The 23,759-nt window shown below is 45.2% G+C and overlaps 1 protein-coding gene across 1 annotated transcript in view; it reads right to left on the reverse strand.

The window, feature by feature from the left end:
• The window catches only part of FAM184B (family with sequence similarity 184 member B), a 116,830-nt gene that overhangs the window by 80,888 nt on the left and 12,183 nt on the right, over nucleotides 1–23,759 (reverse strand). Inside the window, exons 2-3 of the mRNA XM_037831410.1 lie at nucleotides 1,715–2,482; nucleotides 218–353 (exon numbers count right to left, since the gene is read on the reverse strand). Of these exons, the coding sequence (XP_037687338.1) occupies nucleotides 218–353; nucleotides 1,715–2,482 (904 nt within the window). The remainder of the gene's footprint in view (nucleotides 1–217; nucleotides 354–1,714; nucleotides 2,483–23,759) is intronic.

Consider the following 23,759-nt stretch of genomic DNA (forward strand, 5'->3'; position numbering starts at 1 on the left):
CTGGGTATGCTGGGGGTCCTTCTGAATCACGCCTTTAGATGACACACGTGTGCCAGCTCTGTGCCCTGCAGGGACTGGCCTCACTGGGCAGGCGGGTCCAAACCGCACAGCCGTGCCTTGCTCTCTGCTCCCTCAACAGTCTCAAGGCTGCAAGTAGCACCATGCCAACCTGGGGGTTAATCTTTGACTTTAAGGAAGTCGTTCCAGGGCATCTCACCGGTTTTCTGTGACACATGACGCTCCTGCAGCACCAGTCTGTCTTTGGCAACAGCCAGCTTCTCCCCCAGTTTTTTTGCAGTGCTTTTCAACTCTGAATTCTCCTGTCGAGCCTCCTGGAGCTGCACATCCAGGTCCTAAACAGACAGGAAGGGTCTCATTTCTCTTGTTTTAGTTTTGTATAGTGCACAAGACAGTCAACTAATCTGAAAGGCATAAGCTCTGGGTCTCTGGAATCAATCAGCTCAGGGATCATCAAATCTCTACTCACCCTCTGACTGGCTGTATGACCCCAGGCAAGTTGTTTAACCTTTCAGTCGTAAGGATTAAATGAGCTCAAGTGTCTACTACAGAGAAAATATTCAGGGAGTATCAGGAGCATTAGCTGCTCTTACTTTTGAGATGGGGCTCTGTGAAACCACGGGGCTGATGTGACCAGCTCATCCCATGGTCTGGCTCTCCACGGAACACAAAGTCCCAAGGATTGTCGGAGAGGCAAAGGTATGGTCATATCATGAGTGTTAGAATGCGCTCATTAGAATGCGGTTGTAAGGCCAGTCCTTATACCTCCCAATTTCAGCCTCGACTTCTCATCTGTTAACTATCCCTCTCTGAGCCCTCACAGGTACCAAGGCTCACTCACCATATCTCCTGCCTGTAGCCCCAGGCCTGGCACAGGTAGACATTCAATAAATATGCAATAAATACTCACCCTCAAGGGCTCAAAGAAATAGCCCACTCCTAACTCTAAAAGGAAAAACTGTCTATTTTTAGTCCATAAGCCCTGATATAAGGCTTCCTCAAACCTTTAGCTTCCTCCAATGTGCATGGCCTAATTTATTTTATTTTATTTTTTTGCAAATCACCAGTCTCCCGCTTTAATATAACATAGGATTTGTAAGCAGCAATATCCAGATTCGTTAATACAGATTCTTCTTGCTATTAAAAATACAAATTATGTTATTACATTTCACTGGGGTGACTGGCCTTGACCAATCCCTGACTGACAAACTCAAATGGCAGGCTCAAAACTTGAGAGAGACGGCCTTTTCCATAAAGGCCTGCTGTAGTAACAAAACAAAACAAAGCAAAAAAAACGTAATGCCAGCCAATCAAAATTAGACACCTTAAAACGGGGTTTTCCACAGAAAACAGGCATGGCCTAATTATTTATATTCTCAGTTTATAGCAATAAGCAAGAAGTTAAAAAAAAAAAAAAAAAAAGGAAACATAATTTAGTTCCACGTGATTCACTTGCCAAAAGGACTCCACCTCCTTTCACCCCCACCACTCCAGTGATGCTGAAGGAGGATTTATACCTTGAGTCGGGTTACCAGGGCAACCTGTTAGGTAGGTACAGGAGAGCTGGATCCAACACAGTGGACAATAGAATGTCTGCCTGGGTGGAAGGCAAGTGCTTGGCACAGAGGAGGTGTCTAAATTCGGGGCTGTGCTTATTACCGGATTGGAAAGGCAGGGAGGATGGATCCCGCTTTACCTGAATCCTTTCCTTCAGCTTCTGGGCGTACTTCTTCAGGTCACTGATCCTGCGGCCGCGGTGCTCCAGATCCCCCTCCAGCTTCCTCACCTGGGCCTGCAGGGCCGACTCCTGCACCTGGAAGTTCTTGCGCAGGTCGGTCTCCTTCTCCTGCCACTGCCACAGCGCCTGGCTCACCGACTGCTGCATGGCCTGCCGGATGGCCTCGTTCTCCCGCTCGTAACTGGCCCGCAGCTCCTCGGCCTTGCGGGCGTAGTCCCGGCTCAGCTGCTGGTTCTCCAGGCGCAGCCGCTCCACCTCCTGCAGGACCTCCCGCATCTCGGGGCCGCGCTCGGCCGGCGCGTCGGGGCTGTCCTGGGCAGGCCGGCCCCACGGGGGCGCCTCGGGGCCCGCCAGGTGTCGCAGCCTCTTCTCGTAGTCCGCCTTGAGCTCCAGCATCTCCCTGGACAGGCTGAGGACCCGCTCGGCGTGCTCCGCCTCGGCCCTCAGCTCCCTCTCCTTGGTCTCCAGCCTGCACGTGGCCGACTCGGCCCGCGCCTCCTGCGTCAGCCTCTTCTGCAGCTCCAGGGCGCTCTCCAGGGTCTGCACGCGCTGCCGCAGGGCCGCCTCCTCCTCCGCCGCCGCCGCCGCCGGGCCCTGGCCCTGGTCCTGCAGGAGCCGGGCCCTGGCCTCCGCCACCGCGCTCTGGAGCTCCTCCTGGTGGGCTTCCCGCAGCGCCTCCATGCTGGCCTCGGCCTCATCCTGGCGGGTGTTCAGGGCATAGATCACCTGCCGGAGGAGAGCAGAGCCCAGTTAGTGCGAGCGGTGTGCTGTGGGCCCCGACGGGACGGACACGCTTCTCCTCCGCAGGGGTGCCTGGGGTGGGTCCCCACCAGCAGCACCCGAGAATAGGATGTGTGTGCAAGTGATTTATCACGGATCGTTCCCAGGAGAAACCAGTAGGACGGGGACGGGCAGGAAGCAAAGCAAGGGGGTGATGTCACAGGAAGACCCTGAGAGGGGCTTTGGTTACATCCCACAGGGGACTAGTGGGCGTCCAGTGGGAATCAGTGAAGAGTTTTAAAGCAGAAAAGTGCTGAGACATAATTTGTTCAGAAAGGACACTTTGATGTGCAGATAACAGGCAGGAGAGCAATGGGAAAACCAGGTAAGAGACCGGTGGTTCTCAACGGGGTGGTTTTGTACCCCTCCACCGCAGGGGACATTTGGCAATGTCTGGAGACACTTTGGGTTGTCACAACTCGGGAGGGGGTGCTACCGGCATCTACTGAGTAGAGGTCAGGGATGCTGCTAAGCATCCTACAATGCACAGTATACCCCTCCTCCTGCCTCCCCTCAACCCCACCACCAACAAATTATCTGGCCCCAAAGGTCAGGTGACAGATGATGGTGGTTTGCATAGGAGGCAGCAGCAGAAATGGAGGAAATTCGAGAGCCTGAAGAGACAACCTCAACAGGATTTAACAATGGGTTGCATCTGAAAGAGCATGCCAGCCCTGGACTGATTCTGACTGGATTTCATTTGGGTTTTCTGTCACTCACAGACAAACCTAATTCTACTTGATGTATACTGTCTGACTCTATGAAATTCCCAAGTTGCTTCACTTCTCTGAGCCTCAGTTTTCTTATGTGTAACATGGTGATAACCCAGACCTCATAGGGGTTTTGTGAGGATCAAATAAGACTACATCTTTTAAGTGCCTGGCCCATAGTAGGTACTCATTAGATGTTCCTTCCTTCTCTCCTCTCACTCCACATTCTCAAAAGACTGTCCCTTGTTTTTGGAGACACAATTTACCCACCATTCTCAACTTTTGATCAGTCTATTTTTCTCCTGACCTTGACACCTCAAAGGTCACTTGACAACCCTTCTTCTGTCACCTGCTTGCTTCCTTGACTCAACACCTACGAAACTGAAACATGAAAGCACCTGGCCCAAGTTCCACTTATCAATCTTCCTCCTCAAGAGGAGACCAACTTCAGAATCCAACAAGAGATATGAATGATTCATCAGGAAGGCTTCCCTAGGGTTTTAGAAATCCACTGCTATTGGTTTGATTTCAGAGAAAATTTCAGCAGAGGGCCTTTTGCGTTCTTATAGATTGAGTGCTACAGGTTACGCAAAGGGCGTAATAAACATAAAACCCTAAGCAGCAGTCCAAGTGTACAATAAACACTCCAGAAAAGTTACCTGTTATTATTTTTACTATTACTGATATTATTGCCAAAAGTCATTGAGTTGAAAACCGATGGTGTTGAAATTCAAACCCAAATCCCTCCGGGTCCAAAGTTAAAAGAGACAGAAACATAAACTGGTTTAGAATCAAGCTAATACTCATTTATTCAACATTTTTTTTCAGCATTTACTACATGCCAGGCAGGGTGCGGAATATGAACCCTCCTTTTGGGTGGTTACAGGCTAGCAGTGTGTGGTGGATTGTACTATTTGTCCTCAGTTTTTCCTTCTCTCCCCTTCCTTGCCATGGCCCTCATGCTCTGTGGATGGTATTTACTTTTCTTCCCCTGATGTTGGGCTTAGATGGGTGACTTGCTTTGGCCAATGGAATGTATGTGGACTTATGGGGAGCTTGAAATGTGTTTATCTGTTTTGGCTTGCCCTCCTGTGCTTCTGCCATCTGCTATGGGAGCAGCATAGTCAGGGGAGCCACTGATCCCAGAATGAGAGACATGTGGAGCAGATTGGAATCCAAACCCAGATCTGGAGTTAGCCTAGCCTAGCCTAGCCAAGCCCACTGAGAGCAGCTGAGCAGCAGCCGACCAGAGCATGAACTAAATCACTGTTGTTGTAAGGCACTGAGATTTTAGAGTTGTTTGTTACCCAGCACTATTGCAGGGAAACCTGACTAATACACAAAGGGAGAAAGACAAGTAAACTAACGTACAGGAGTACTTGACGTGCTCTGCCAGAAATCTGAAGATGCCCAGAGAAAGGCACAAGGGAAAGAAGGAGCCAATTGATCCAATAACTCCCCCTTTCTCTCCTGTATTATCATCAGTGGCTCTCTCCCACCAACTTATAAATGTGTCGTGTAATTTTTATCATTGACAAAAAAATCTTTTGATCCCATGCATCCATTTCTCTGCACCCCTTCATAGCAAACTCCTCAAATATGTTGACTGTATCCATGGTAACCTATTTCTCATCTGCTATTCTTTCTTGAATCCTCTCCAATCAGGCTTTCACCCCAAGTAATCCACCAAAACAGCCCATCAAGTTTACTGTTACTAATGATGGCTTCCATGTTGCGATAACAAATGGCCAATTCTGTCTTCATCTGTTCAATTTCTCAGCATTATTTGACATAAGATATCACTTTCTCCTCTTTGAAACATTGTCTTCACTTGGCTTTCATGATACTACATCCTTCTACTGCACCAGCCACTCTTTTTCATCTCCTTAGCTAATTTCTCATCTTCCCATCCTTCAAATAGGAGTTCCCCAGAGGCGTCAGACTGTTTATCTACCAACATTCCCTTGGGGATCTTAACCAATCTCATGATTTTATATATGACCTATTTGTTAATGGCACCCTAATACATCCAGGCTGGACCTGCCAGCTGAACTTCATACTCATGTATCCTGCTGCCTCCCCAGTATCTCCACTTGGATATCTAACAGGCATCTCAAATTTAATTCCAGACTTTTCCTTCAAAACCTGCTCTTCCCACAATTTTGCCTATCTCACTTGATGGCCATTCCCTCCTTCCAACTGCTTAGACCAAAAATGTTGGAGTCATCTCTGGCTTTGATCTGTCTCTCACATCCTACATCCACTCCATCAGCCAATTCTGTCTGGCCACTTTTCACCATCCCATGCTCCCCTTAATCTGAGCCATGACTGCCTCTCACCTGGACAACTGCAATGGTTTCTTGGCCCTTGTGTCTACTTTGCCCCTGGAGTATATCCCTGCATTTATCAATCTTCCCCAGTGCACTGTATATAAGTCGGAGCCTTCAAATGGTCAGAGGGGCCCCCATTACCTCTGACCTCACCTCCTACTATTCTCTCTCTCTCACTTGCTCCACGCCAACCGTTCCAGGGTCCTTGCAGGATTGCAATCACTCCAGGCACACTCAGGCTCTCTGTATCTCTCCATATGTTGTTCTCTCTGCTGGGAAACTGTCCTTCTCCCCTTTGACCTCCATATGGTCCTCACCTTCTTCAGGTGTCGGCTCAATTGCCACCTTATCAGCAAAGCCTTCCTTTACCACCCAAAACTCCTTGCTCTCCCCATACCCTTTTCTGCCTTATTTTTCTCCATATCACTTACATCTGACGTATTATAGATTGAATTGTTTTTTTTTTTCTTCATTTGTTTGCTTGTTTGTTGCTCTCTCCGAATATGAGCTATATGAGTGAGGATTTTTGTCTGTCCAGTCCACTACTAGATTCCCAGAACAGTGTCTAGTACATGGAAAGATCTCTGTAAATATTTGTTGAAAGAATGAAATATCTCTTTATTCTAGCAGAAAAGACATTGGAGTGGACTTGAGTTGGCTTTGGAAAGATGAGCAGATGCCAGCCAGGTGGGAAGGGAAATAATACAGGTGGGGAGAGTACATGAGCAGGAAGTAGCACAAAGGCATGAAGTAGAGGGAACTGAGGGGACACGCAAGGGGAGTGCTCCTGGCCAGAGCCACGGATGGGAGTGGAAGGGGGAGGACAGCAGGACACAACGCCGGAGGGGTGGGATGGGCTTGGAACCTCCAGGGTCCAGCATCAATATTAAGGAGTTCGGACTTTGTCCTGTTTCAGGAGCTCCTGATGAGAATGCAGATGCCAAGGCCTTCTTGCCCCAGAGATCCTTTTGTGGTAGATCTGCAGTGGAGTCTAAGGATCAGCATTTTTAACAATTTGGTTGCTCAGGGTCTTACATCCTGAGAGCCACATGGGTTCATAGTTTGGGGAGCTGTGGTTTATGTTCCCTTCAGGCAGCTCTTCTCACCAGATTTGGCCTCTCTGGCATTCTAGGGTGTAACACCTCATTTCATGATCACCCAGGCTGCAGAGTGGAGAATCTGGATGAGATAGGGGCACAGGAAGGTGGCGGGAGCAAGGGAATTACTTAGGGGAGAGAATTAGAGCAGGATGTTGGAGAAGTGATACAGATCCAAGAGCAGTCAAGGAGGAAGGCTGTTGGGGCTGGTGTGGAGCTTGCTGGGTGTGGGGTGGGGGACAGGAAATAGTCCAGGGACTTCTCCTGTTGAGTGATGGAGGGGACAGCTGTGCCATCCCAACTCAGAAGCTCAGCATTCCAGGATGCCATGGCATCAAAAGGCCATGGGTGCTGCTCCTTGGCTCACATCCCTGCCCACAGAGAGGAGCTTCAACTTTGAGGAGCTTCAGCTTTCCTGGCACCAAGTCAGAAGGGAGGACTAAGTAAATCTTACCGCCTACCCCTGGGGAAAGAAGCCCTGACTTTGGGAGCTAAGAGGCCTGGGAAGGACAGAAATCACATGGCTACAGCTCTGAACAAGGCTGGGCTCTTTCAAACAAATGGGCTTGGAATGGATTTCTATATGGAGTCCAAGACACTAATTAAAATCTCATTATTACCCATCAGAGAGCCGTTGCTAGGTGCCTTGCTGCACATGGCACTGGCCGTGGGGCGTAAGGTTCGGATTGAGGCCCAACTGTCTCCCAAACCAATTTAGACTGAGACTTAGCTGAAAGGTAAGGGCCTTCTCTACGGAAGGCTCTTAATTGGAGCCCCTTCCTCTTACTGGTCCGGTTCTGCCACTCACACAGGGACACAGGCCTGCCTTTTTTTTTTTGAGGGAATTTTCATAGGATGCATAAGATGTGGGACCCGGAAAGGGATCATCTTGTCAATTTCAAATCTCCAATGACTTGCTTAGAGCTTTTTGGAGAGACGGTTCCTTGGTTGGCCAACCTGGTTGAAGGATGTGCATATGTGTTAGCGATAGTTCTTTTATGATTAAAAACAGTACAAAGAAATCGTAAGAATTCCTTTCATGGGAAATATTTTTACCAAAAAGTATTGCAGGCACGAGCATCAAAACCTACAGTCATGCATATATACAAATGAAAATTCATGAACTTGAAAGCAGAAGTAGTAGCTCTTCAAGTTTACCTGTTTAGATTAGGAATTATAAATTTAAATTTGGAAAGCAGGCTCTGTGTTCAAACTATAGACATGCCTATTTTTTTCATATGAATGCTGTAATGATGAGTCCTTTCATTATTTTAACATAGAACTTTCTAGTTCACAAAGCAGCTTTACAAGGTAAACCCTACAACATGAAAAGATAAATATGTTTAAATGAATTTTTTTATTTTCTCCATTGTTCTTGGCGGGGGTTGGGGGATGGGGTGGATATCTCCTTAAATGTTTTATAAGGCATTTATTCTATCTTCCAAAAAATCTTCAGATAAAACAGAATCAAACTAAATATTCTTATGAAAACAACACCTTAACGAAACCCAAAGATCCATTTAGGATACTAAGGTCACCTTTGCAAATTGTCTTTCCAGCCATTGTTGAATTTCTGTGCTCTGACTGCACATGGCCTCAAGGACAGCAGCAGGGAGTTCTACCAAATACTCTAATTCTCAATTTATGGGTGATACAGTAGATGGTGCTCACTTAACCTGATGAAGGATATCAGAAATGGTGAGGCCACGCTGGACCAAGTTCATGGGTGAGGCCATGACTCGTGCTCCTAGGAGCATCTGGGGGTGTATACAGTTCCTGACAGCATGCCATGACAGGGACCTCAAAAGTTCAGGAATAGACTTATTTTAAGTTAAAATAAAAAGGATATGAAATTGGAGATTCAGCATGGTTCCAATTTTGTTTTAAAAATTATACACATGCATGCTCACACACACATACACATTGGCAAAGACATGACAAAATATACGAAGACATGACCAGGGTTATCTCTGGGTGGTGAGATTAAAGATGATCAATTTTGCCCTTTCTTTTAGCTTTTGTGCATGCACCATTTTTTTTTATGATGAGTGTGTACTGCCTTTGTAATCGGAAAAAAACTATTTTTTTTTTAATGGGGATGTCTCAAAATATTCTCTATTGGTTAATCCATAAGTAGGTGAGCCTGAGACACAAGCTCTGGAAGGAGGAAACAGACCCAGACAAGAAAGAGCAGAATCCTGAGGCCTCCCTAGGAAGGATCTAGTTTTGGCTGTGTTTCCTCCACCTGGCAGGTAAGAAGCAGAAGCTGGTTTGTTTTTGCCTGAAGAGCCAAGTTATGGTACATCTATTGTCTTTTCCATTCAGGACCTTGGTTCTGTCAGGGAGAAAAGGTGTTGCCACTGCTCTGTGTAAGGAGGTAAATGAAAGGAGCTTCCTAAAGCCTCCAGCCAGGAAAGAGGGAGCCATGGAAAAATAAGGGATGCTGGGGGCACGTTGCAGAATTTTCTGCTCTTGACCCTCCCAGAAACCTCTGTGGGGATGAATGTAACAGCAACAAAAGCGCACCAGACATCTGTGAAGTTGAGGCCATGTTTCTTCTCTGTATTGCCTAAATATTCCTGGATTCCTCTCCTCGAAACCATCTTCCTATGACTCTTCTAGTTTAGGGTCTCTTCATCCCTTGCTTCACTATTGTGTAAACCTTAAACTAGAGTGTTCTTTCTAAACTGAAGTGATCACTACATGACAATCCTGCTTCATTGTCCTTGGAGGCTCCTTGCCACCCAGAGCAGTGATCCTCAACCTTTATTTCCCCAGCATACCTGTGGGGTGGGACACGCATGGTGGGGAGCTCACTTCTACAGAGATGACCGGCATCGAGAGAGCAGGAGCACAACACGCTCACCTTTAGGGCCAAGTACCCAACACTGGGCAACTGGCAGGAGCACAGTAGGTCCTCAGAGAGAGGTGGTTACAATGACTAGCAGGGACTGTTTGTTACTCACCACTGTATCCTCGTCACCTAGCGGAACCCTTGGTCCATTCAGAATACAACAGATATTGAATGAATGGATAGATGATGAAAATGAATGAAGAACTCTGTGTGACACACAGGCAGACACCATTCACATGTGCCATGTGTAAATGAAATTGTGCAGGACAGCTGCCATGAAGAAAAGGCATGAAATTATTATCCCCATCTAACTGATAAAACCCCCTGAAATGTGGCAGCCTTACTCATCTTATTCCAGTGTTACAGACTGAATTGTGTCCCCCCAAAAGAGATGTTCAAGTCCTGACCCCAGTGTGGTGAATGAGACCCCATTTGGAAATAGGATCTTTGAAGAAATTAAAAGCTATGAGGCCAAACTGGGCTAATTAAGGGCCCTTAAACAAATATGATGATGTTCTTATAAGCAGAGGAAATTTGGACATAGAGTAAGAAAGTCAGAGAGAGAGGGAGAGAGAGAGAGAGAGAGAGAGAGAGAGAGAGAGAGAGAGAGAGAGAGAGAGACAGAGAGAGAAGGAGATGGCCTGTGATGGAAGCAGAGATCCAATATATGTTGCCTCAAAGCAAGGAATGCCATGAGATGTCTGCCACCCCCCAGAAGCCAGGGGAAAGGCGTGGAACAGACTCTCCTCTTTAAGAGGAGACGTGGCCCTGCTGACACCTTGATTTCGGACTTCTAGCTTCCAGAACTGTGAGGTAATACGTTTCTGTTCTAAGCCATCCAGTTTGTGTTAGCAGCTACAGCTTTGTTATGGCAGCTCCCAACTAAGGGCACCAGGTAATAAGGTCAGAAAGCAGTGGAACCCATCTGTGGTGGTTTGGAACTGTATCTACCTCAGAAAATCATGTTCTTAAACCTCATCCATTCCTGTGGGTGTGAACCCATTGTAAGTAGGACCTTTTGAAGAGGCTAATTCCATTAAGGTGTGGCCCACCTCAAGCAAGAGGGGTCTTAATCCTATTACTGGAGTCCTTTAAAAGCAGGACAAAATTCAGACAGAGAAAGAGAAAGCCACAGTAATCAAGAAGTTGAAATTCAATGGAAACTGGAAGAGAACTGAGAAGTCAGGAGAGGCTGCCATGTGCTTGCCATGTGACAGAAGATCCAAGGACCAAGGATCGCTGGCAGCCAGCCCAGAATGCCAGTCTTCTGGAAGAAAGCATTGCCTTGATGACACTTTGATGTGGACTTTCTCTTAGCTTCAAAGCCATGAGCTAAAAAATTCCCATTGTTTATATCAACCCATTGCAAGGTATTTGCCTGAGGAGCCAAGGAAACTAAAACACCATTCTTGGGGGAATGAGTAAGCACCTGATAGGTATCAGGTCCTGAATCCAGAGCTCTTTTCACTTAGTTCAAATCCAATGACTGTCTGTGGAGTTATAAACTCCAACTGGCACATTCCAGAGGAGAGGATCTGGGAGTGCGGCAGGGTGGAGTCTGATAGTAAAGTTAAGTGTAAAATCACCACCATTTTCATGAATGGTAACAGTCTTCTTTGTCTTGACTGAGTTCCCTAAGTCAATCTTACATAGTCTGCCAGTGCTAGATGTTAGAAAGTGGTATTTAGTGCATATTCCTGAAAGTCCCTTCTTTCCTTTTAAAAAAGAAAGAAAGGTCCGGGGTTTATGGAATAATGCCCTGTAAGCATGTCTTCTTGACCAGATCCTTTTTGTTCATAAAAATATTTGAAATCCCTTTAAAAATCATTATGTCTTAGCAACCAAATGCTAGAGAGAGGAAAAAAAATAATAACTCCAATCCTACTGACTTAGGTGAAAATAAATGTATTGGCTCATGTCTTAGTTTCCTCGGTCTGATGTAACTACTAACACAAACAGGTAGGAACCTGGGTGTCCTCTGGCCCTGTCCCCTTCCTCCCAGTCCTGGTTCAACCAGTGATTGGAGATGGGACAACCTGCCCCATGAAAAAGCTCCCAATCCTTCTTCACACTGCGCCCCCTCCCACAGACTTCCCTCGGGCCTCATCTTCTGAGCCTGGTCTCTCCGCCACCAGGCCCCTATCCTTCCTTCAAGGCTCCCCCACACTGTACCCCGAGTCTCTGCACTGAATGAATGTGCTTAAATCACTGCCCCGTGGGGGTGCCCCTGCCCAGCGGATAAAATGATCTCCCTCAATCCACCATTGCATCCTGCCATCCTTCCCTCAGATCCCGTGCTACAATGACACTGGGTCAAGCACCGACTAATAAACCAGCCATATACCTTCAGACCCCTCTACTTTGGCTCACCTTTTCTCTCCATCTAGAATGCCTTTCCTGCCATTCTCTACCTGGTGAAATCATCCTCAACATAAAGTCCCGGTGGCAATGTCACCTGAATCTCAAAGCTCCACCAGTGCCTCCCTGAGGGAGTCATCCATTTCAGAAATGGTTACGGAGCCCCCAGGCACTTGGCTGGGCCCTGGCAGCTATTCTCTCCTAACCTGAGGGCAGGTCTCTTCTGATATGAAGACAGGGAAAGCCATGCAGCCAGGGATACATTTATTACTTCCTTCTCTGTGCTCCCATGAGACCTGTTCATGCCTTTTTGTAGTTCCCATCACACCGTATTAGAGACAACAGTGCATCTATCCAGCTAATATATTTATTTCCCAGACCCTTGCAGCTGGTTGTGGCCACATGACTAAGTTCTACTACATGAGATGTGAGCCAGAGTAGAAAGTAGCTTCCAAGAAGTTTCCATAAATGGGAGGGGATGCATCCCTCTTCCCTGCTCTCCTTCCAACAGTGTAGAAAGGAGCTGCGATGGGTGGGACACCCGCAGCCCTCTTGGGCTATGAGGTGACCTTGAGGGCAGAAGACTTGCAGCCAGCATGGAGGAAAAGAACCTAATCCTAAGTCATAAAAAAGTCCCTTTGTCTTGCTCACCTTTGTATCTCCTGTATCTTGCATGGTGCCTGGAACAAAATAGGTGCTCATCAAAATGTCTGCTGAACTATAAATGAGTGTGTATTAAATGGCCCACACAGAAAAGACAAAACATAAAATGAATATTACACATGCATATATAAAGCATATGTAAATATTTGCAGTTCAGAGACTATTTGGGGAATGAGTAGGGACTTTTCACTGTAGTTTTTAAGACCCAGTTGTTAGGCTGTTGTTCACAGTCTTCACTTCTTGAAATAACATACATCATTTTGCCTTTGGAAGAGTCCTTCTGTCAGGCAGGCCTCATTGTTTGAGGCACAACAGACAAGCAAAGAAGAGTGGCAGCCACCCCAAAGGAAGCTAGCTGGGACACTGAGTGAGTAGTTTCATGATTATACTTATTTAATATTTATAAAAGATAACTGTCATTAGGAGTCAGCTTCCAGGTCCCTAAGGGCTTTGAATTATTGAGCTCCAGCAGGTGTTTGTGTTTTATACCATGTATTTCTTTTTCCATTACAGGAGTCATCACTGTCGGCTCTGCATGCAAAGCAAGTTGCCAAACCATGTTGTCTCTTGTCCTGGCTTTTTGTAGCTAGTGGAAATAAACAGACAACTCATTATGTGTCTTAAAACATATACCCACAACCAATTTCTTTGTAAGGAAAAGAGATTACCCTTAGGAAATGAACTATATATACTCCTTATACATACATTCCCCTTTGTCTGATTGTTCAAAGAATATTTACTGTGTCTACTACATGTCAGGCTCTATCTTAGGTATTGGGGGTAGAGAATGCCTAAAACCTAAATCTTTGTATGCATGACGCTAACACTCTAGTGGGAGAGTCAGACAATAAACAGCTGTCTCAGTTTCCTAGGGCCGCCATAACAAAGTACCAAGAACTGGGCAGTTCAAAATCACAGAAATGTATTGTCCCATAGCTCTGAAGGCTGGAAATCTGAAATCAAGTTGTCTAGAGGCTCATGCTCCATTGGAAACCTGTAGGGGAGAATCTTTCCTTGCCTCTTCTGGCTTCTGGTGTTGGCCAGCAGTCCTTGGCTTTGTAGTCTTCATAGGGCAGTGAATGTGGACCTGTGTTCTCTTGCTCTGCATTGAATCACGTCCCCCACAAAGACATGTCCAAGTCCTGTGGATGTGAACTCATTTGTAAACAGGATCTTGGAAGACATTGCTAGTTAAGGTGAGGCCAAACTGAATCAGAGTGGGCCTTAATCCAGTATGATGGGAGTCCTTACCAGCAGATGAAAGAGCCGGCCAGGTGATAGAGGCAGAGTTATAGATTGCTACAGGCTTTGGAGCGAGCACAATCCTGCCAATACCTTGATTTTGAACTTCCAGCCTCCAAAACTGACACAATACATTCATGTTGTTTAAGCCAACCAGTTTGTGGCATCCGTTATAGCAGCCTGGCAGACTAAGACATTTCCCTGCTAGTGGTTTAATCAGAACTTCTTCAGTTATAAATAAAACAAATCCAAGTGTACCCAATTTTTATGGTTGTGAGACAAATGATCACAAACGTAGCCACTTAAAACATGTCCTGTAGGACAGAAGTCCAGGCAGGTGTGGCTGGGTTCTCTGCTCAGGGTCCCAGGGGCCTGCAAGGTGTTGGCATGACTGTGTTCTCATATGGTGGTTCTCAGGAAAGATCTGCTCCAGGCTCATCCGGTTTTTGGCAGAATCTGGTTCCTTGTGGCCACAGGACTATCACCCAGGGACTACGCTCAGCTCCCTCCATCTCTCTCACTGAATCCCTCTCACACTTCAAATCTCTCTGAAGTCTCTGTCTCTGTCCTCTAGACCCAGATTTAAACAGCTCCTGTGATGAGGGCAGGCCTGTCTGGATAATCTCCCTGTCAATTTATTTGGGATCTTAATTACATCTGTAAAATCCCTTCACAGCATAACCTACATTAACTGGTGAAGGTTTGGGCACACCTGGGGCTGGGAATCTGGGGGACAGGTGTGTGTGCTGGTTTGAAGCTGTTATGTACCCCAGAAAAGACCATGTTCTTTTAATCCATCCCTGTGGGGGCAGATCTACTGTGGGAGGGACCTTTGAATTAGGTTATTTCAATTGAGATGTGACCCAGCCCATTCAAGTGGGTCTTAATCCTTTACTGGAGTCCTTTATAAAGATAAAAGAGCTGAGAGACAAACACCAGAGGGAGAGAGAGAGGCCCAGAGAGAGAGCTCACAGAGTGAGAACAGCCCCAGAGATGCTAAGAGAGAACTCACAGATACTCATAGAGGAAGCCACTGGAATCAGAAGCTAAAAGCAGTGGAACCCGGGAGTGAAGGACCAGCAGACGCCGGCCATCCATGTGCCTTGCCACATTAGAGGTGTCCCAGATGCTGACGGCCTGTCTTCAGAGTCCAGGTATCATCCTGTTGATACCTTAATTTGGACATTTTTATGGCCTAAGAACTGTAAATTGCAAGTTAATAAATCTCCATTGTTAAAAGCCAACCCATTTCTGGTATATTGCACTCTGATGAGCTTTGGCAAACCGAAAAGGAGGCCATTGTAGAATTCTGCTTTGCACACCAAGGAGAAGGGAATATATTGACATGTGTCTGGGAAGAACCAGGGAAGCTCCCAGAGTGTGAGGAAGAGCTGGAGGAGCCAGGCAAGACCTCAGGGACTGGAACTAGGATTCGAGGTGCCCGTGACTCTCTGACTCTCACTCTCACTCGCTCTCTCTCTCTCTCTTTCTTTCTCCATTTATCTCTCATCTCTGCTGGCTGACACTTGTCTTCATTCTGCAGAGAACATATAACTAGAAAGGCAACCACCAATTGTCCTAACTTCTGCTATCCTTGTTTGCTACTCCAGCTGGAAAGGAATTTCTTTCTCCTAATGTTTGAATATCAATCCTGGGAAGGGTCCTGGCTGGCCTGGCCTGGATCATGTGCTCAAGGCTGGACAGGGAAGGAGAGCACCAAGGTTGATGACTCTGTGAGAACCATCTGGAAAGGAGGGGGCTCTTTAAAGGAGGGGAATGGAAAGCATGGAACAAATAGACCAGTAGTGATCCCAACTGGTTACACCTGCGTTACCTTTCCCCCAAAGACCTCCATCTCCTTCTGCACCCTCCCCTTTCTTTCCTCACCTGACTAGTTACGCTCTGCCTCCAAGGGGATTGCAACCTAGTTCTGGTATCCACAAGATAAACTTTAAACCAATACCAGCGAAGGTGGCTTGGGTGGAGGAATACCGTGTAAAATGATCTAGAAAGAATTCTGGACTAGATGTTTAGTCCTTGCTCTGCAGCTAGCTGTGATATTGAGCATGGTAGTGGCCACAGAGGTTACACCCTTCAAGAGAACCCACTGTGAGGACAGCCAGCTGACAGCCTCCATCTTTCGTGCCTTTGGATTTGCTGTAGCATTTACACCAAGGGCATGATTCACTCCAAGCTGCTTCTAGCCAACAACTACTAAGCACTTGGGGGCTACTATTTTCTGTCCACATGGAATTCCTTTGTTTAGGAACCCCTCACTGGCTTGGCTAAGTCTCCTTCACAGCTACCTGTACTGCAGTCTAAAGTTCTAGTCCTCCTTCCTTCCCTCCTCCTTTTTACAGGTGTCAGACCTGCAGTAGTCACTAGGTGTTCCCTGCCTACTCCTGGTTTTTCTTCCCCATCATGTGTCAGAACCTGAGAAGGCTGCTGGAAAGGCACCTCTGGGTGGCACTGGGGGGCGTCCAGTCCTGCTCCCCCCAGCTGTGTGCTGTATTCAGTCCCAGGATGAAGCATCCAACTAGTTGGCTTTTGGCAACCCCCCCCACCACCTGCCTCCCAAGGGTAACCTGGCCCAAGGGACCCAGGTGTCAGTTGGGACATCCTCAAATGGGCCATCCCTGTGAGAAGTGGAGATCAAAACCCTTTTGGTCACCAACAGTCCTCTGAGTTAGTCCAGAATTGTCCTTGGATTTGACATGTGACTTTGTCCCTCACACTGCAATCCTCCCTTGAGGTTTTAAAAAAATCATTTTATTTTTTCACTATAAAGGTAGTACATGATCAGGGCAGAAATAGATCAGAAGTAGAATAAAAATAACCTCTATTCCCACTACTACAAAGGAATAATCACTCTAGCATTCTAATGTGTTTGCTGCCAGGTTACTTTTGTATGTCCATGTTTTCAGGTGATCATGCTAGATTCAATTTCATTTCCTCATTTTTACCTTTAGCTTTGTGGTTTTTGTCCCTTCAGAAACATCATGCTTAATGCTAACATAGAATTCCATCATGTACCGCTAACATATTTTATTGCTATACTCCTCTATTGTTGGACGTTTATTTTCAATGTTGTCTTATAAAGATATGCTTTAAAGCTTTTTTCATATTTTGGATTTCCCCTTAGGACAGATTCCTAGAATAGGGGTTTGAGGATTTGAAAGGGTAAGAACCTTTTTCAGAGTCATCATACATGCTGTCAAACTGCTTTTGAGAACCGCTGGGCCATTCCATGCGGTCACCAGCCTGAGAGTGTCTGCCTCACAAGATACAACTCGTCCAGGGCATCCTCTTCTTTACTCTAAGTTTATTGGCAAAAAGTGTTTATTTAATTCCCAGGGCCCTGTTTTAATCCCATGAACACTGCTTCCCAGAGATGCTGGTAAGACATTGAACGACATGGACTAAAACATTTTACAAAGTTCATAGAAGCAGTTTTATTCTCATATTCTAATGCAGAACCATGCATTAGATCTCAGTCTCAGTGCTATGCACATTTTGGGCTGGATTGTTCTTTGCTGGGGGGTGCCATCCTGTGCACTGTAAGTCGTTCAGCAGCATCCCTGGCCTCTGCCCTCTAGATGCTCAGCTGTTGCCCCTCCCATGGGTTCCAGGGGTGAATTATGCCTGACTGTGCCAGGTCTAAGCCAGGCCTCATGTTCTCATTTCCCCATTGGTGACTGGTTTAGGCTTGGGTGCGGAATTCAGTCCCAGCCAACAGGACCTGGGAGGGAGATATCTGCTGAGGGACTTCTGGAAAACGGTTCCTTAATTAAGGATAAGAAGCACATGGGAGAAAATGTCTTGCTTCTTCAGTAGGTACTGCCATGTGTCTTTGTGTTGCTGGAACTTCTGCAGCTGGCGTGGGGCCTTGCGGTAGGACATTACTGACGTGCTGGGGAGGAAGAAGGTGGAAAGCCCTTGGCCTGGGATGACATCCCTGACACCCTGAATTACCCAGCCATGGAACGGCTCTATGTCTGGACTTGCTGTTACAGGCAACGACACACCTCTTGACTTTTAAACTGCTTTTGTGTTGTTGTTGTGCCTTCCCCTATTTGCATCCCAACCGGCTTTCTGGGAGCCCCAACCTCGGTGCCTCTGGAGGTGCTGAATCTGTGTCCTCTGGGGGAGTTTCAACATCCAAGTGGTCTGAGCCACAGGCAGGACCACAGCCCCAAGAGTCTGGCTTGGGCAGTGAGCATCTCACAGTCAGTCAGACTGCAGAGACGTGGCTCCAGGGAGGTCTGGCCAGGTGAAAAGGGATCCCTCAAGGAACCAGGCAGGTGGGTTCAGACAGGTGGTGGTGTGGTGCAGGGGAAGCTGCCCTTCAGATGCCAGGAGCTCAGGGAAGTAGATGAATTCCAGAGCCCACCACAGAAGGCGATGGGAGCCCTCTACACGCAGCGGCTGGCTCTGTTTTCACTGGCCCAGAGTCTGGGCAGGACTGAGGCTGGAGGTCTTCAGTTCCACTAGCTGAGCGGAGCTAGAACAGGCAAGGGTTGAGTGGGCTTGCTGGGAGGAGGGTAGTGTGGCACAGGACAAAGAACCAGAGCTGTGGAACCGAAGATTCAAGAGAGATTTGAACCCATGTCTGACATGGGTGGATGGGAGGACGAAGAGATGTGCATGAGGGCAGGTGGGTGGAGGGGTGGCTGGGCTGAGGGCTGGATGGGTGAAGAAGGTAATGAAAAGGTGGGTGGGTAGGTGAGTGGGTGGGAGAGATGATTAGAGGACCCATGGATAAATAGATGGATGAGCAAATGAATAACAACTCTTTTGTCCCTGTTTGGTTTCCAGAAAGCCATGAAAGAACCTAGGGAGATGTCAGCAGGCCACATTCCTTTTCAAAATGTGGCTCCATTTCCTGGGTTGTGAAGCACAGAAGTTCATCCCAAAATCAGACCACAGGAGGAAGCCCAGGGCATCGCAACAGTCTACTACATAAAACTTGCAAATGTTATTTAAAAAAAAGAAATAATGATACTTTCTAGAAGCAGGATATAGTAATGAGAATTTCAAATGAATTCTTAAAATGGTGTGACTGCATTCATAAATCTAACATCAGAACAGAGAAAAAGCTTTGACCTGTATTGCATCTGAGATAGCTGCACTAGTTAAAATTTAAAGAACACTGAAAGATTAAAGCAATGCACATCCTTTTCCCCTGGAACAGAATTTTACTGATGCTCCACTTTCTTTCTTTTTTTTTTCTTTTTCTTTTTATCTTCATTTTATTGAGATATATTCACACACCAGGCAGTCATACAAAACAAATCGTACATTCGATTGTTCACAAGTACCATTACATAGTTGTACATTCATCACCTAAATCAATCCCTGACACCTTCATTAGCACACACCCAAAAATAACAAGAATAATAATTAAAGTGAAAAAAAGAGCAATTGAAGTAAAAAAGAACACTGGGTACCTTTGTCTGTTTGTTTGTTTGTTTCCTTCCCCTATTTTTCTACTCCTCCATCCATAAACTAGACAAAGTGGAGTGTGGTCCTTATGGCTTTCCCAATCCCATTGTCACCCTTCATAAGCTACATTTTTATACAATTGTCTTCGAGATTCATGGGTTCTGGGTTGTAGTTTGATAGTTTCAGGTATCCACCACCAGCTACCCCAATTCTTTAGAACGTAAAAAGGGTTGTCTATATTGTGTGTAAGAGTGCCCACCAGAGTGACCTCTCGGCTCCTTTTGGAATCTCTCCGCTACTGAAGCTTATTTCATTTCCTTTCACATCCCCCTTTTGGTCAAGAAGATGTTCTCCGTCCCACGATGCCAGGTCGATGCTCCACTTTCTAACCTCAGCTGTTTGCCACTGAAAGTAGCAGCTATTTCTGATTTGCTTACAGTGTTTTAATTGCTGGTACAGCCTTCAGTTAGCAATACTGAAATGCCCTTTCAACTTGGGAAGCTGGGCTTTTGGTGCAATTTTCTCTCACATCTGCCCAATGCCTGTCGTAACATTTGCTCACCCCCCAGCCCGTCCCAGTGGGGCTCCCCGCTTTTTGTTCCATTGCACATGCACGTGCCTCCGTTACCTCACACCTGTCAAGACCTGGGTGGAATTGTTGGTTTATTAGCATGTTGCCCCCTATTTACCTGGAGTGCCTTCCGGGCAGGGAACACATCTTATTCCTGACCCACTACCCAGCCCACAAAAAGGTTTAGGAATAAATGAACTGACTTGGCATTCAAGACCAAGCTTTATCACAGAACAAGGCTTTAAAAAATGCATTGAACTTGTATGTGTGTATAAATTATATATATATATATATATAATGCCAATAAATATTTAAAACTGTATTAAAACAGAAGACGACAGACACAATTTTAAAGATGGCTATAAGGCAACTTTTCCCACACACTTAAATCAGCTCTCTTACTGTCGATAATACGCCACAATCAAGTATTTCAGAGAAAATGTCTATTAAATCCTGGGTGGGCTGCTGAGAGAGGCTATTGGCAGTCACTCTCTGGAGGCCCTTAAAAATTGGCTGGGAGGAAAATACATGATCTAAGAGCTTTCCAAATTATAAAAGATAGCCAGTTGATAAAAGTTAAGGAAGGAAATATCCTACTTAAAATAGCAGCAAATACACACATACATACAGAGAGAAACAAACAACAAAAATGTGTAGAATTAACATCTAGAAAACTCTAAAACTGTGGAACATAAAAGAGAAAATGAGTAAATGAGAAGACAAGACCTACTGCATGATTGAATAGGACAACTAAATATAATATGTAAATTCTCTCTAATGTATAAATGCATGGCATTCCTCAACAGGTTTGAATATTAGAAGCTGATTCTAAGATTGATAAAGAAAAACAAGTAGGTAAATAATCCAGGGACTATTTTGAAAAACAAGTATAGTAAGAGTGTACTATATATTTATATAATTAAACAGCTTAGTTTAGACAATAAATAGTTGATTAGAAAGGAACAGAGTCCTGAAAACAACTCAAATACATTGAATAGCTTAGTTTGTGGTAAAGCTGGCATTTCAATTCTATGGGGAATGGTTGAATTATTCAATAAATGATGTAGGACAACTGGCTAACCAGCTGTAAAGGAGTAAGGCTGGATATCAACTTCACTCCTTATATCAAAATTAATTCTAGATAGGACAACAATTTAGGTGTAAAAAATAAAGCCATAAAAGTATTAGAAAAAATGGACTAATTTATTTATATTTATTTTACATGGCATTTACATCATATTAGTATGTTTATAATTTTGGAGATGGTAAAGTCTTTTCCAAGCTTTTATTTGCCTACTTTATTAGTTTCCTATTGCCGCTGTAGCAAATTACCACAAACGTAGTGATTTAAAACAATGCAAATTTATTATCTTATACTTCTGGAGGTCAGAAGTCTGAAATCAAGGTGTCAGCACGGCTGCATTCCTTCTAGAGCCTCTAGAGGAGAATCTGTTTCCTTGCCTCTTCCAGCTTCTAGAGGCCACCTGCATTCCTCGGCTTGTGGCCCCTTCCTCACATCACCCCATCTCCTACTCTGCCTCTGCCTCCCTCATAAAAGGACCCCTGCGATTACAATGGACCCACCCAGATAATGCAGGTAAATCTCCCATCTCAAATGCCTTAACTGAATCACGCCTGCAGGGTTCCTTTTGCTCTGTAAGGTAACACATTCACAGATTACAGGCATTAGCACATGGACAGCTTTGGAGGGGCTTACTCTGTGTACTACATACACACAACAGCTATTCCTTCCTTCTTCCTTCTTAACAGGATCCCAGCTATACTCGAGCAGCCACACCCCAACATTCAGCTCCACTGACTCAGGGAGAGTGGACCCTATCCCCAGATCCACTCCAGGAGCGGATCCTGATTTGTCCAGGCCACTGGATGCATAGCATTCCTTTAGCGATGGTTATTGACCCAGAATGGTCATCTAAATTGGCCCAGTCAAAGAAGGAAGGAACGGATACTCCATGTTAGATTAGTTTTCACTCTCTCTTTCCTATTGGATACGAGCAGGGGAGAGGGCCTCTCCGGTTGCTGCTTGTAACCATCTTAAGACGAAAGGAGAGCCACCCTAGGATGGTCCCTGTACTGCAGGGGTCAGAGCAAAGGACCTCAGTCCTGACAATGTTGTCGGGCTGTTAAACCAACACACCCCAAAGTCTTCCCTACCTTTGGATTTTCTGTTATAAAAAATAACAAAAGTTCACAATTATTTAATCCACATTGGGATGGGCTTTCTGTTAATTGCCCCCGACACATCCTAATGGACACATAAGCAGAACACAAAACCCAGAAGCCATTAAGGAGATCATGGGTACATTTACATGCTGTAAATTTTAAACTTCTAAGTAGAAAACAAATAACAATGTAAAAAGACACATAATAAACGGGGGGAAATGTCAACAACAGATATGATAAAAAGTAATTTCCTTACTTAAATGCTTGTTTAAAACAGTAAGACAATAGAACCCAATAGAAACATGGATAAAGGACACACAGTTTATGGAAAAATAAATGCAACAGCCAATAATCAAGTCAGCAGGTGCTCAAACCCACTGAAGATTTAAAAAGTAACATTTAAATAATGGGACCACCTTTTTTTGTATATCATGTGAGCAAACACATAAAAGTTTCATGAGCACGCGTACAGGTAGAGGAAGGGCCTCTTCTACCCTGTGGACGAGAGTGTACATATTGGCAGAGTTTGCAAAGGGCGATCTGGCAATGTCTCCCACACTTTCAAATGAACACACTCTTTGACCATTGCTAGGTTTCCATTGCTAGGAATTTACATCATTGGTGCCAAGACATAGGTCAAGAATGATTACCACAGTATTGTTTGTAGTGTCAAAATATGGAAACAAACCAAAGTGTGCAAGAAGAACTGGATAACGAATAATGGGACATTCAAATGATGAAGTATTCTGCAGTCATTAAACAGACTGAGAACTACATATGGAGAATGGAAGGGTCTCTGAGATGTATTATAATTAGAATAATGTAATCATATTAGTATAGTTAGAAGAAAAAAGATGTTGTAGTTTGCTTGACTGCCAAAAGCAACGTATCAGAAATAGCTTGGCTTTTAACAATGGGAACTTATTAGCTTACAAGCTTAGAGTTTTAAGGCTGTGAAAATATCCAAATCAAGGTATCATTAAAGCAATGCTTTCTTCCCAAAGACAGGCTGCCAGTGATTCTGGACTCTTCTGTCACATGGCAAGGCACATGGTGGCGCTGCTGGTCTCTCCCTTCTCTTCCCTGTTTCGTTTTCTTCAGCTTCTTGCTCCTGTGGCTTTCTCTCTCTTTGTCTGAATTTCATCCTCTTGTAAAGGACTCCAGGAAGAGGATTAAGATCCACCCTGGGCCATGCCTTAACTGAAGTAACCTAATCAAAAGATCCTGCTTGCAATGGGTCCGCACCCACAGGAATGGATTAGCTTTAAGAACATGATTTTCTGGGGTACATATGGTTTCAGAACACCACAAAAGGTAATAGCAGCATACGTAATATGAGCCTTTATGTATAAATTTTTAATAATAGATAAGTGTAATATATATATAAGGCAACATAATATGGTGATATATGAATAAACTTTATTTTCATGATAGGAAACACAAACTCTTAATAGAATCATGAGAGGAACTTTTTTCATTTTATACTCTCTGTATTGTTTAAATTGTCTTACCTTGTGTTCTAGTTTGCTAATGCTGCCAGAATGCAAAGCACCAGAAATGGATTGGCTTTTATAAAGGGGGTTTATTTGGTTACACAGTTAAGTCTTAAGGCCATCAAGCATCCAAGGTAATGCATAAACAATCAGATACCTTCACGGGAGGATGGCCAATGGCGTCCAGAAAACCTCTGTTAGCTGGGAAGGCACGTGGCTGGCGTCTGCTCCGAGTTCTGGTTTCAAAATGGCTTTCTCCCAGAACGTTCCTCTCTAGGT

The sequence above is a fragment of the Choloepus didactylus genome, chromosome 3 (assembly GCF_015220235.1).
Source record: "Choloepus didactylus isolate mChoDid1 chromosome 3, mChoDid1.pri, whole genome shotgun sequence".
In the NCBI taxonomy this organism is placed as follows: Eukaryota; Metazoa; Chordata; class Mammalia; order Pilosa; family Megalonychidae; genus Choloepus; species Choloepus didactylus.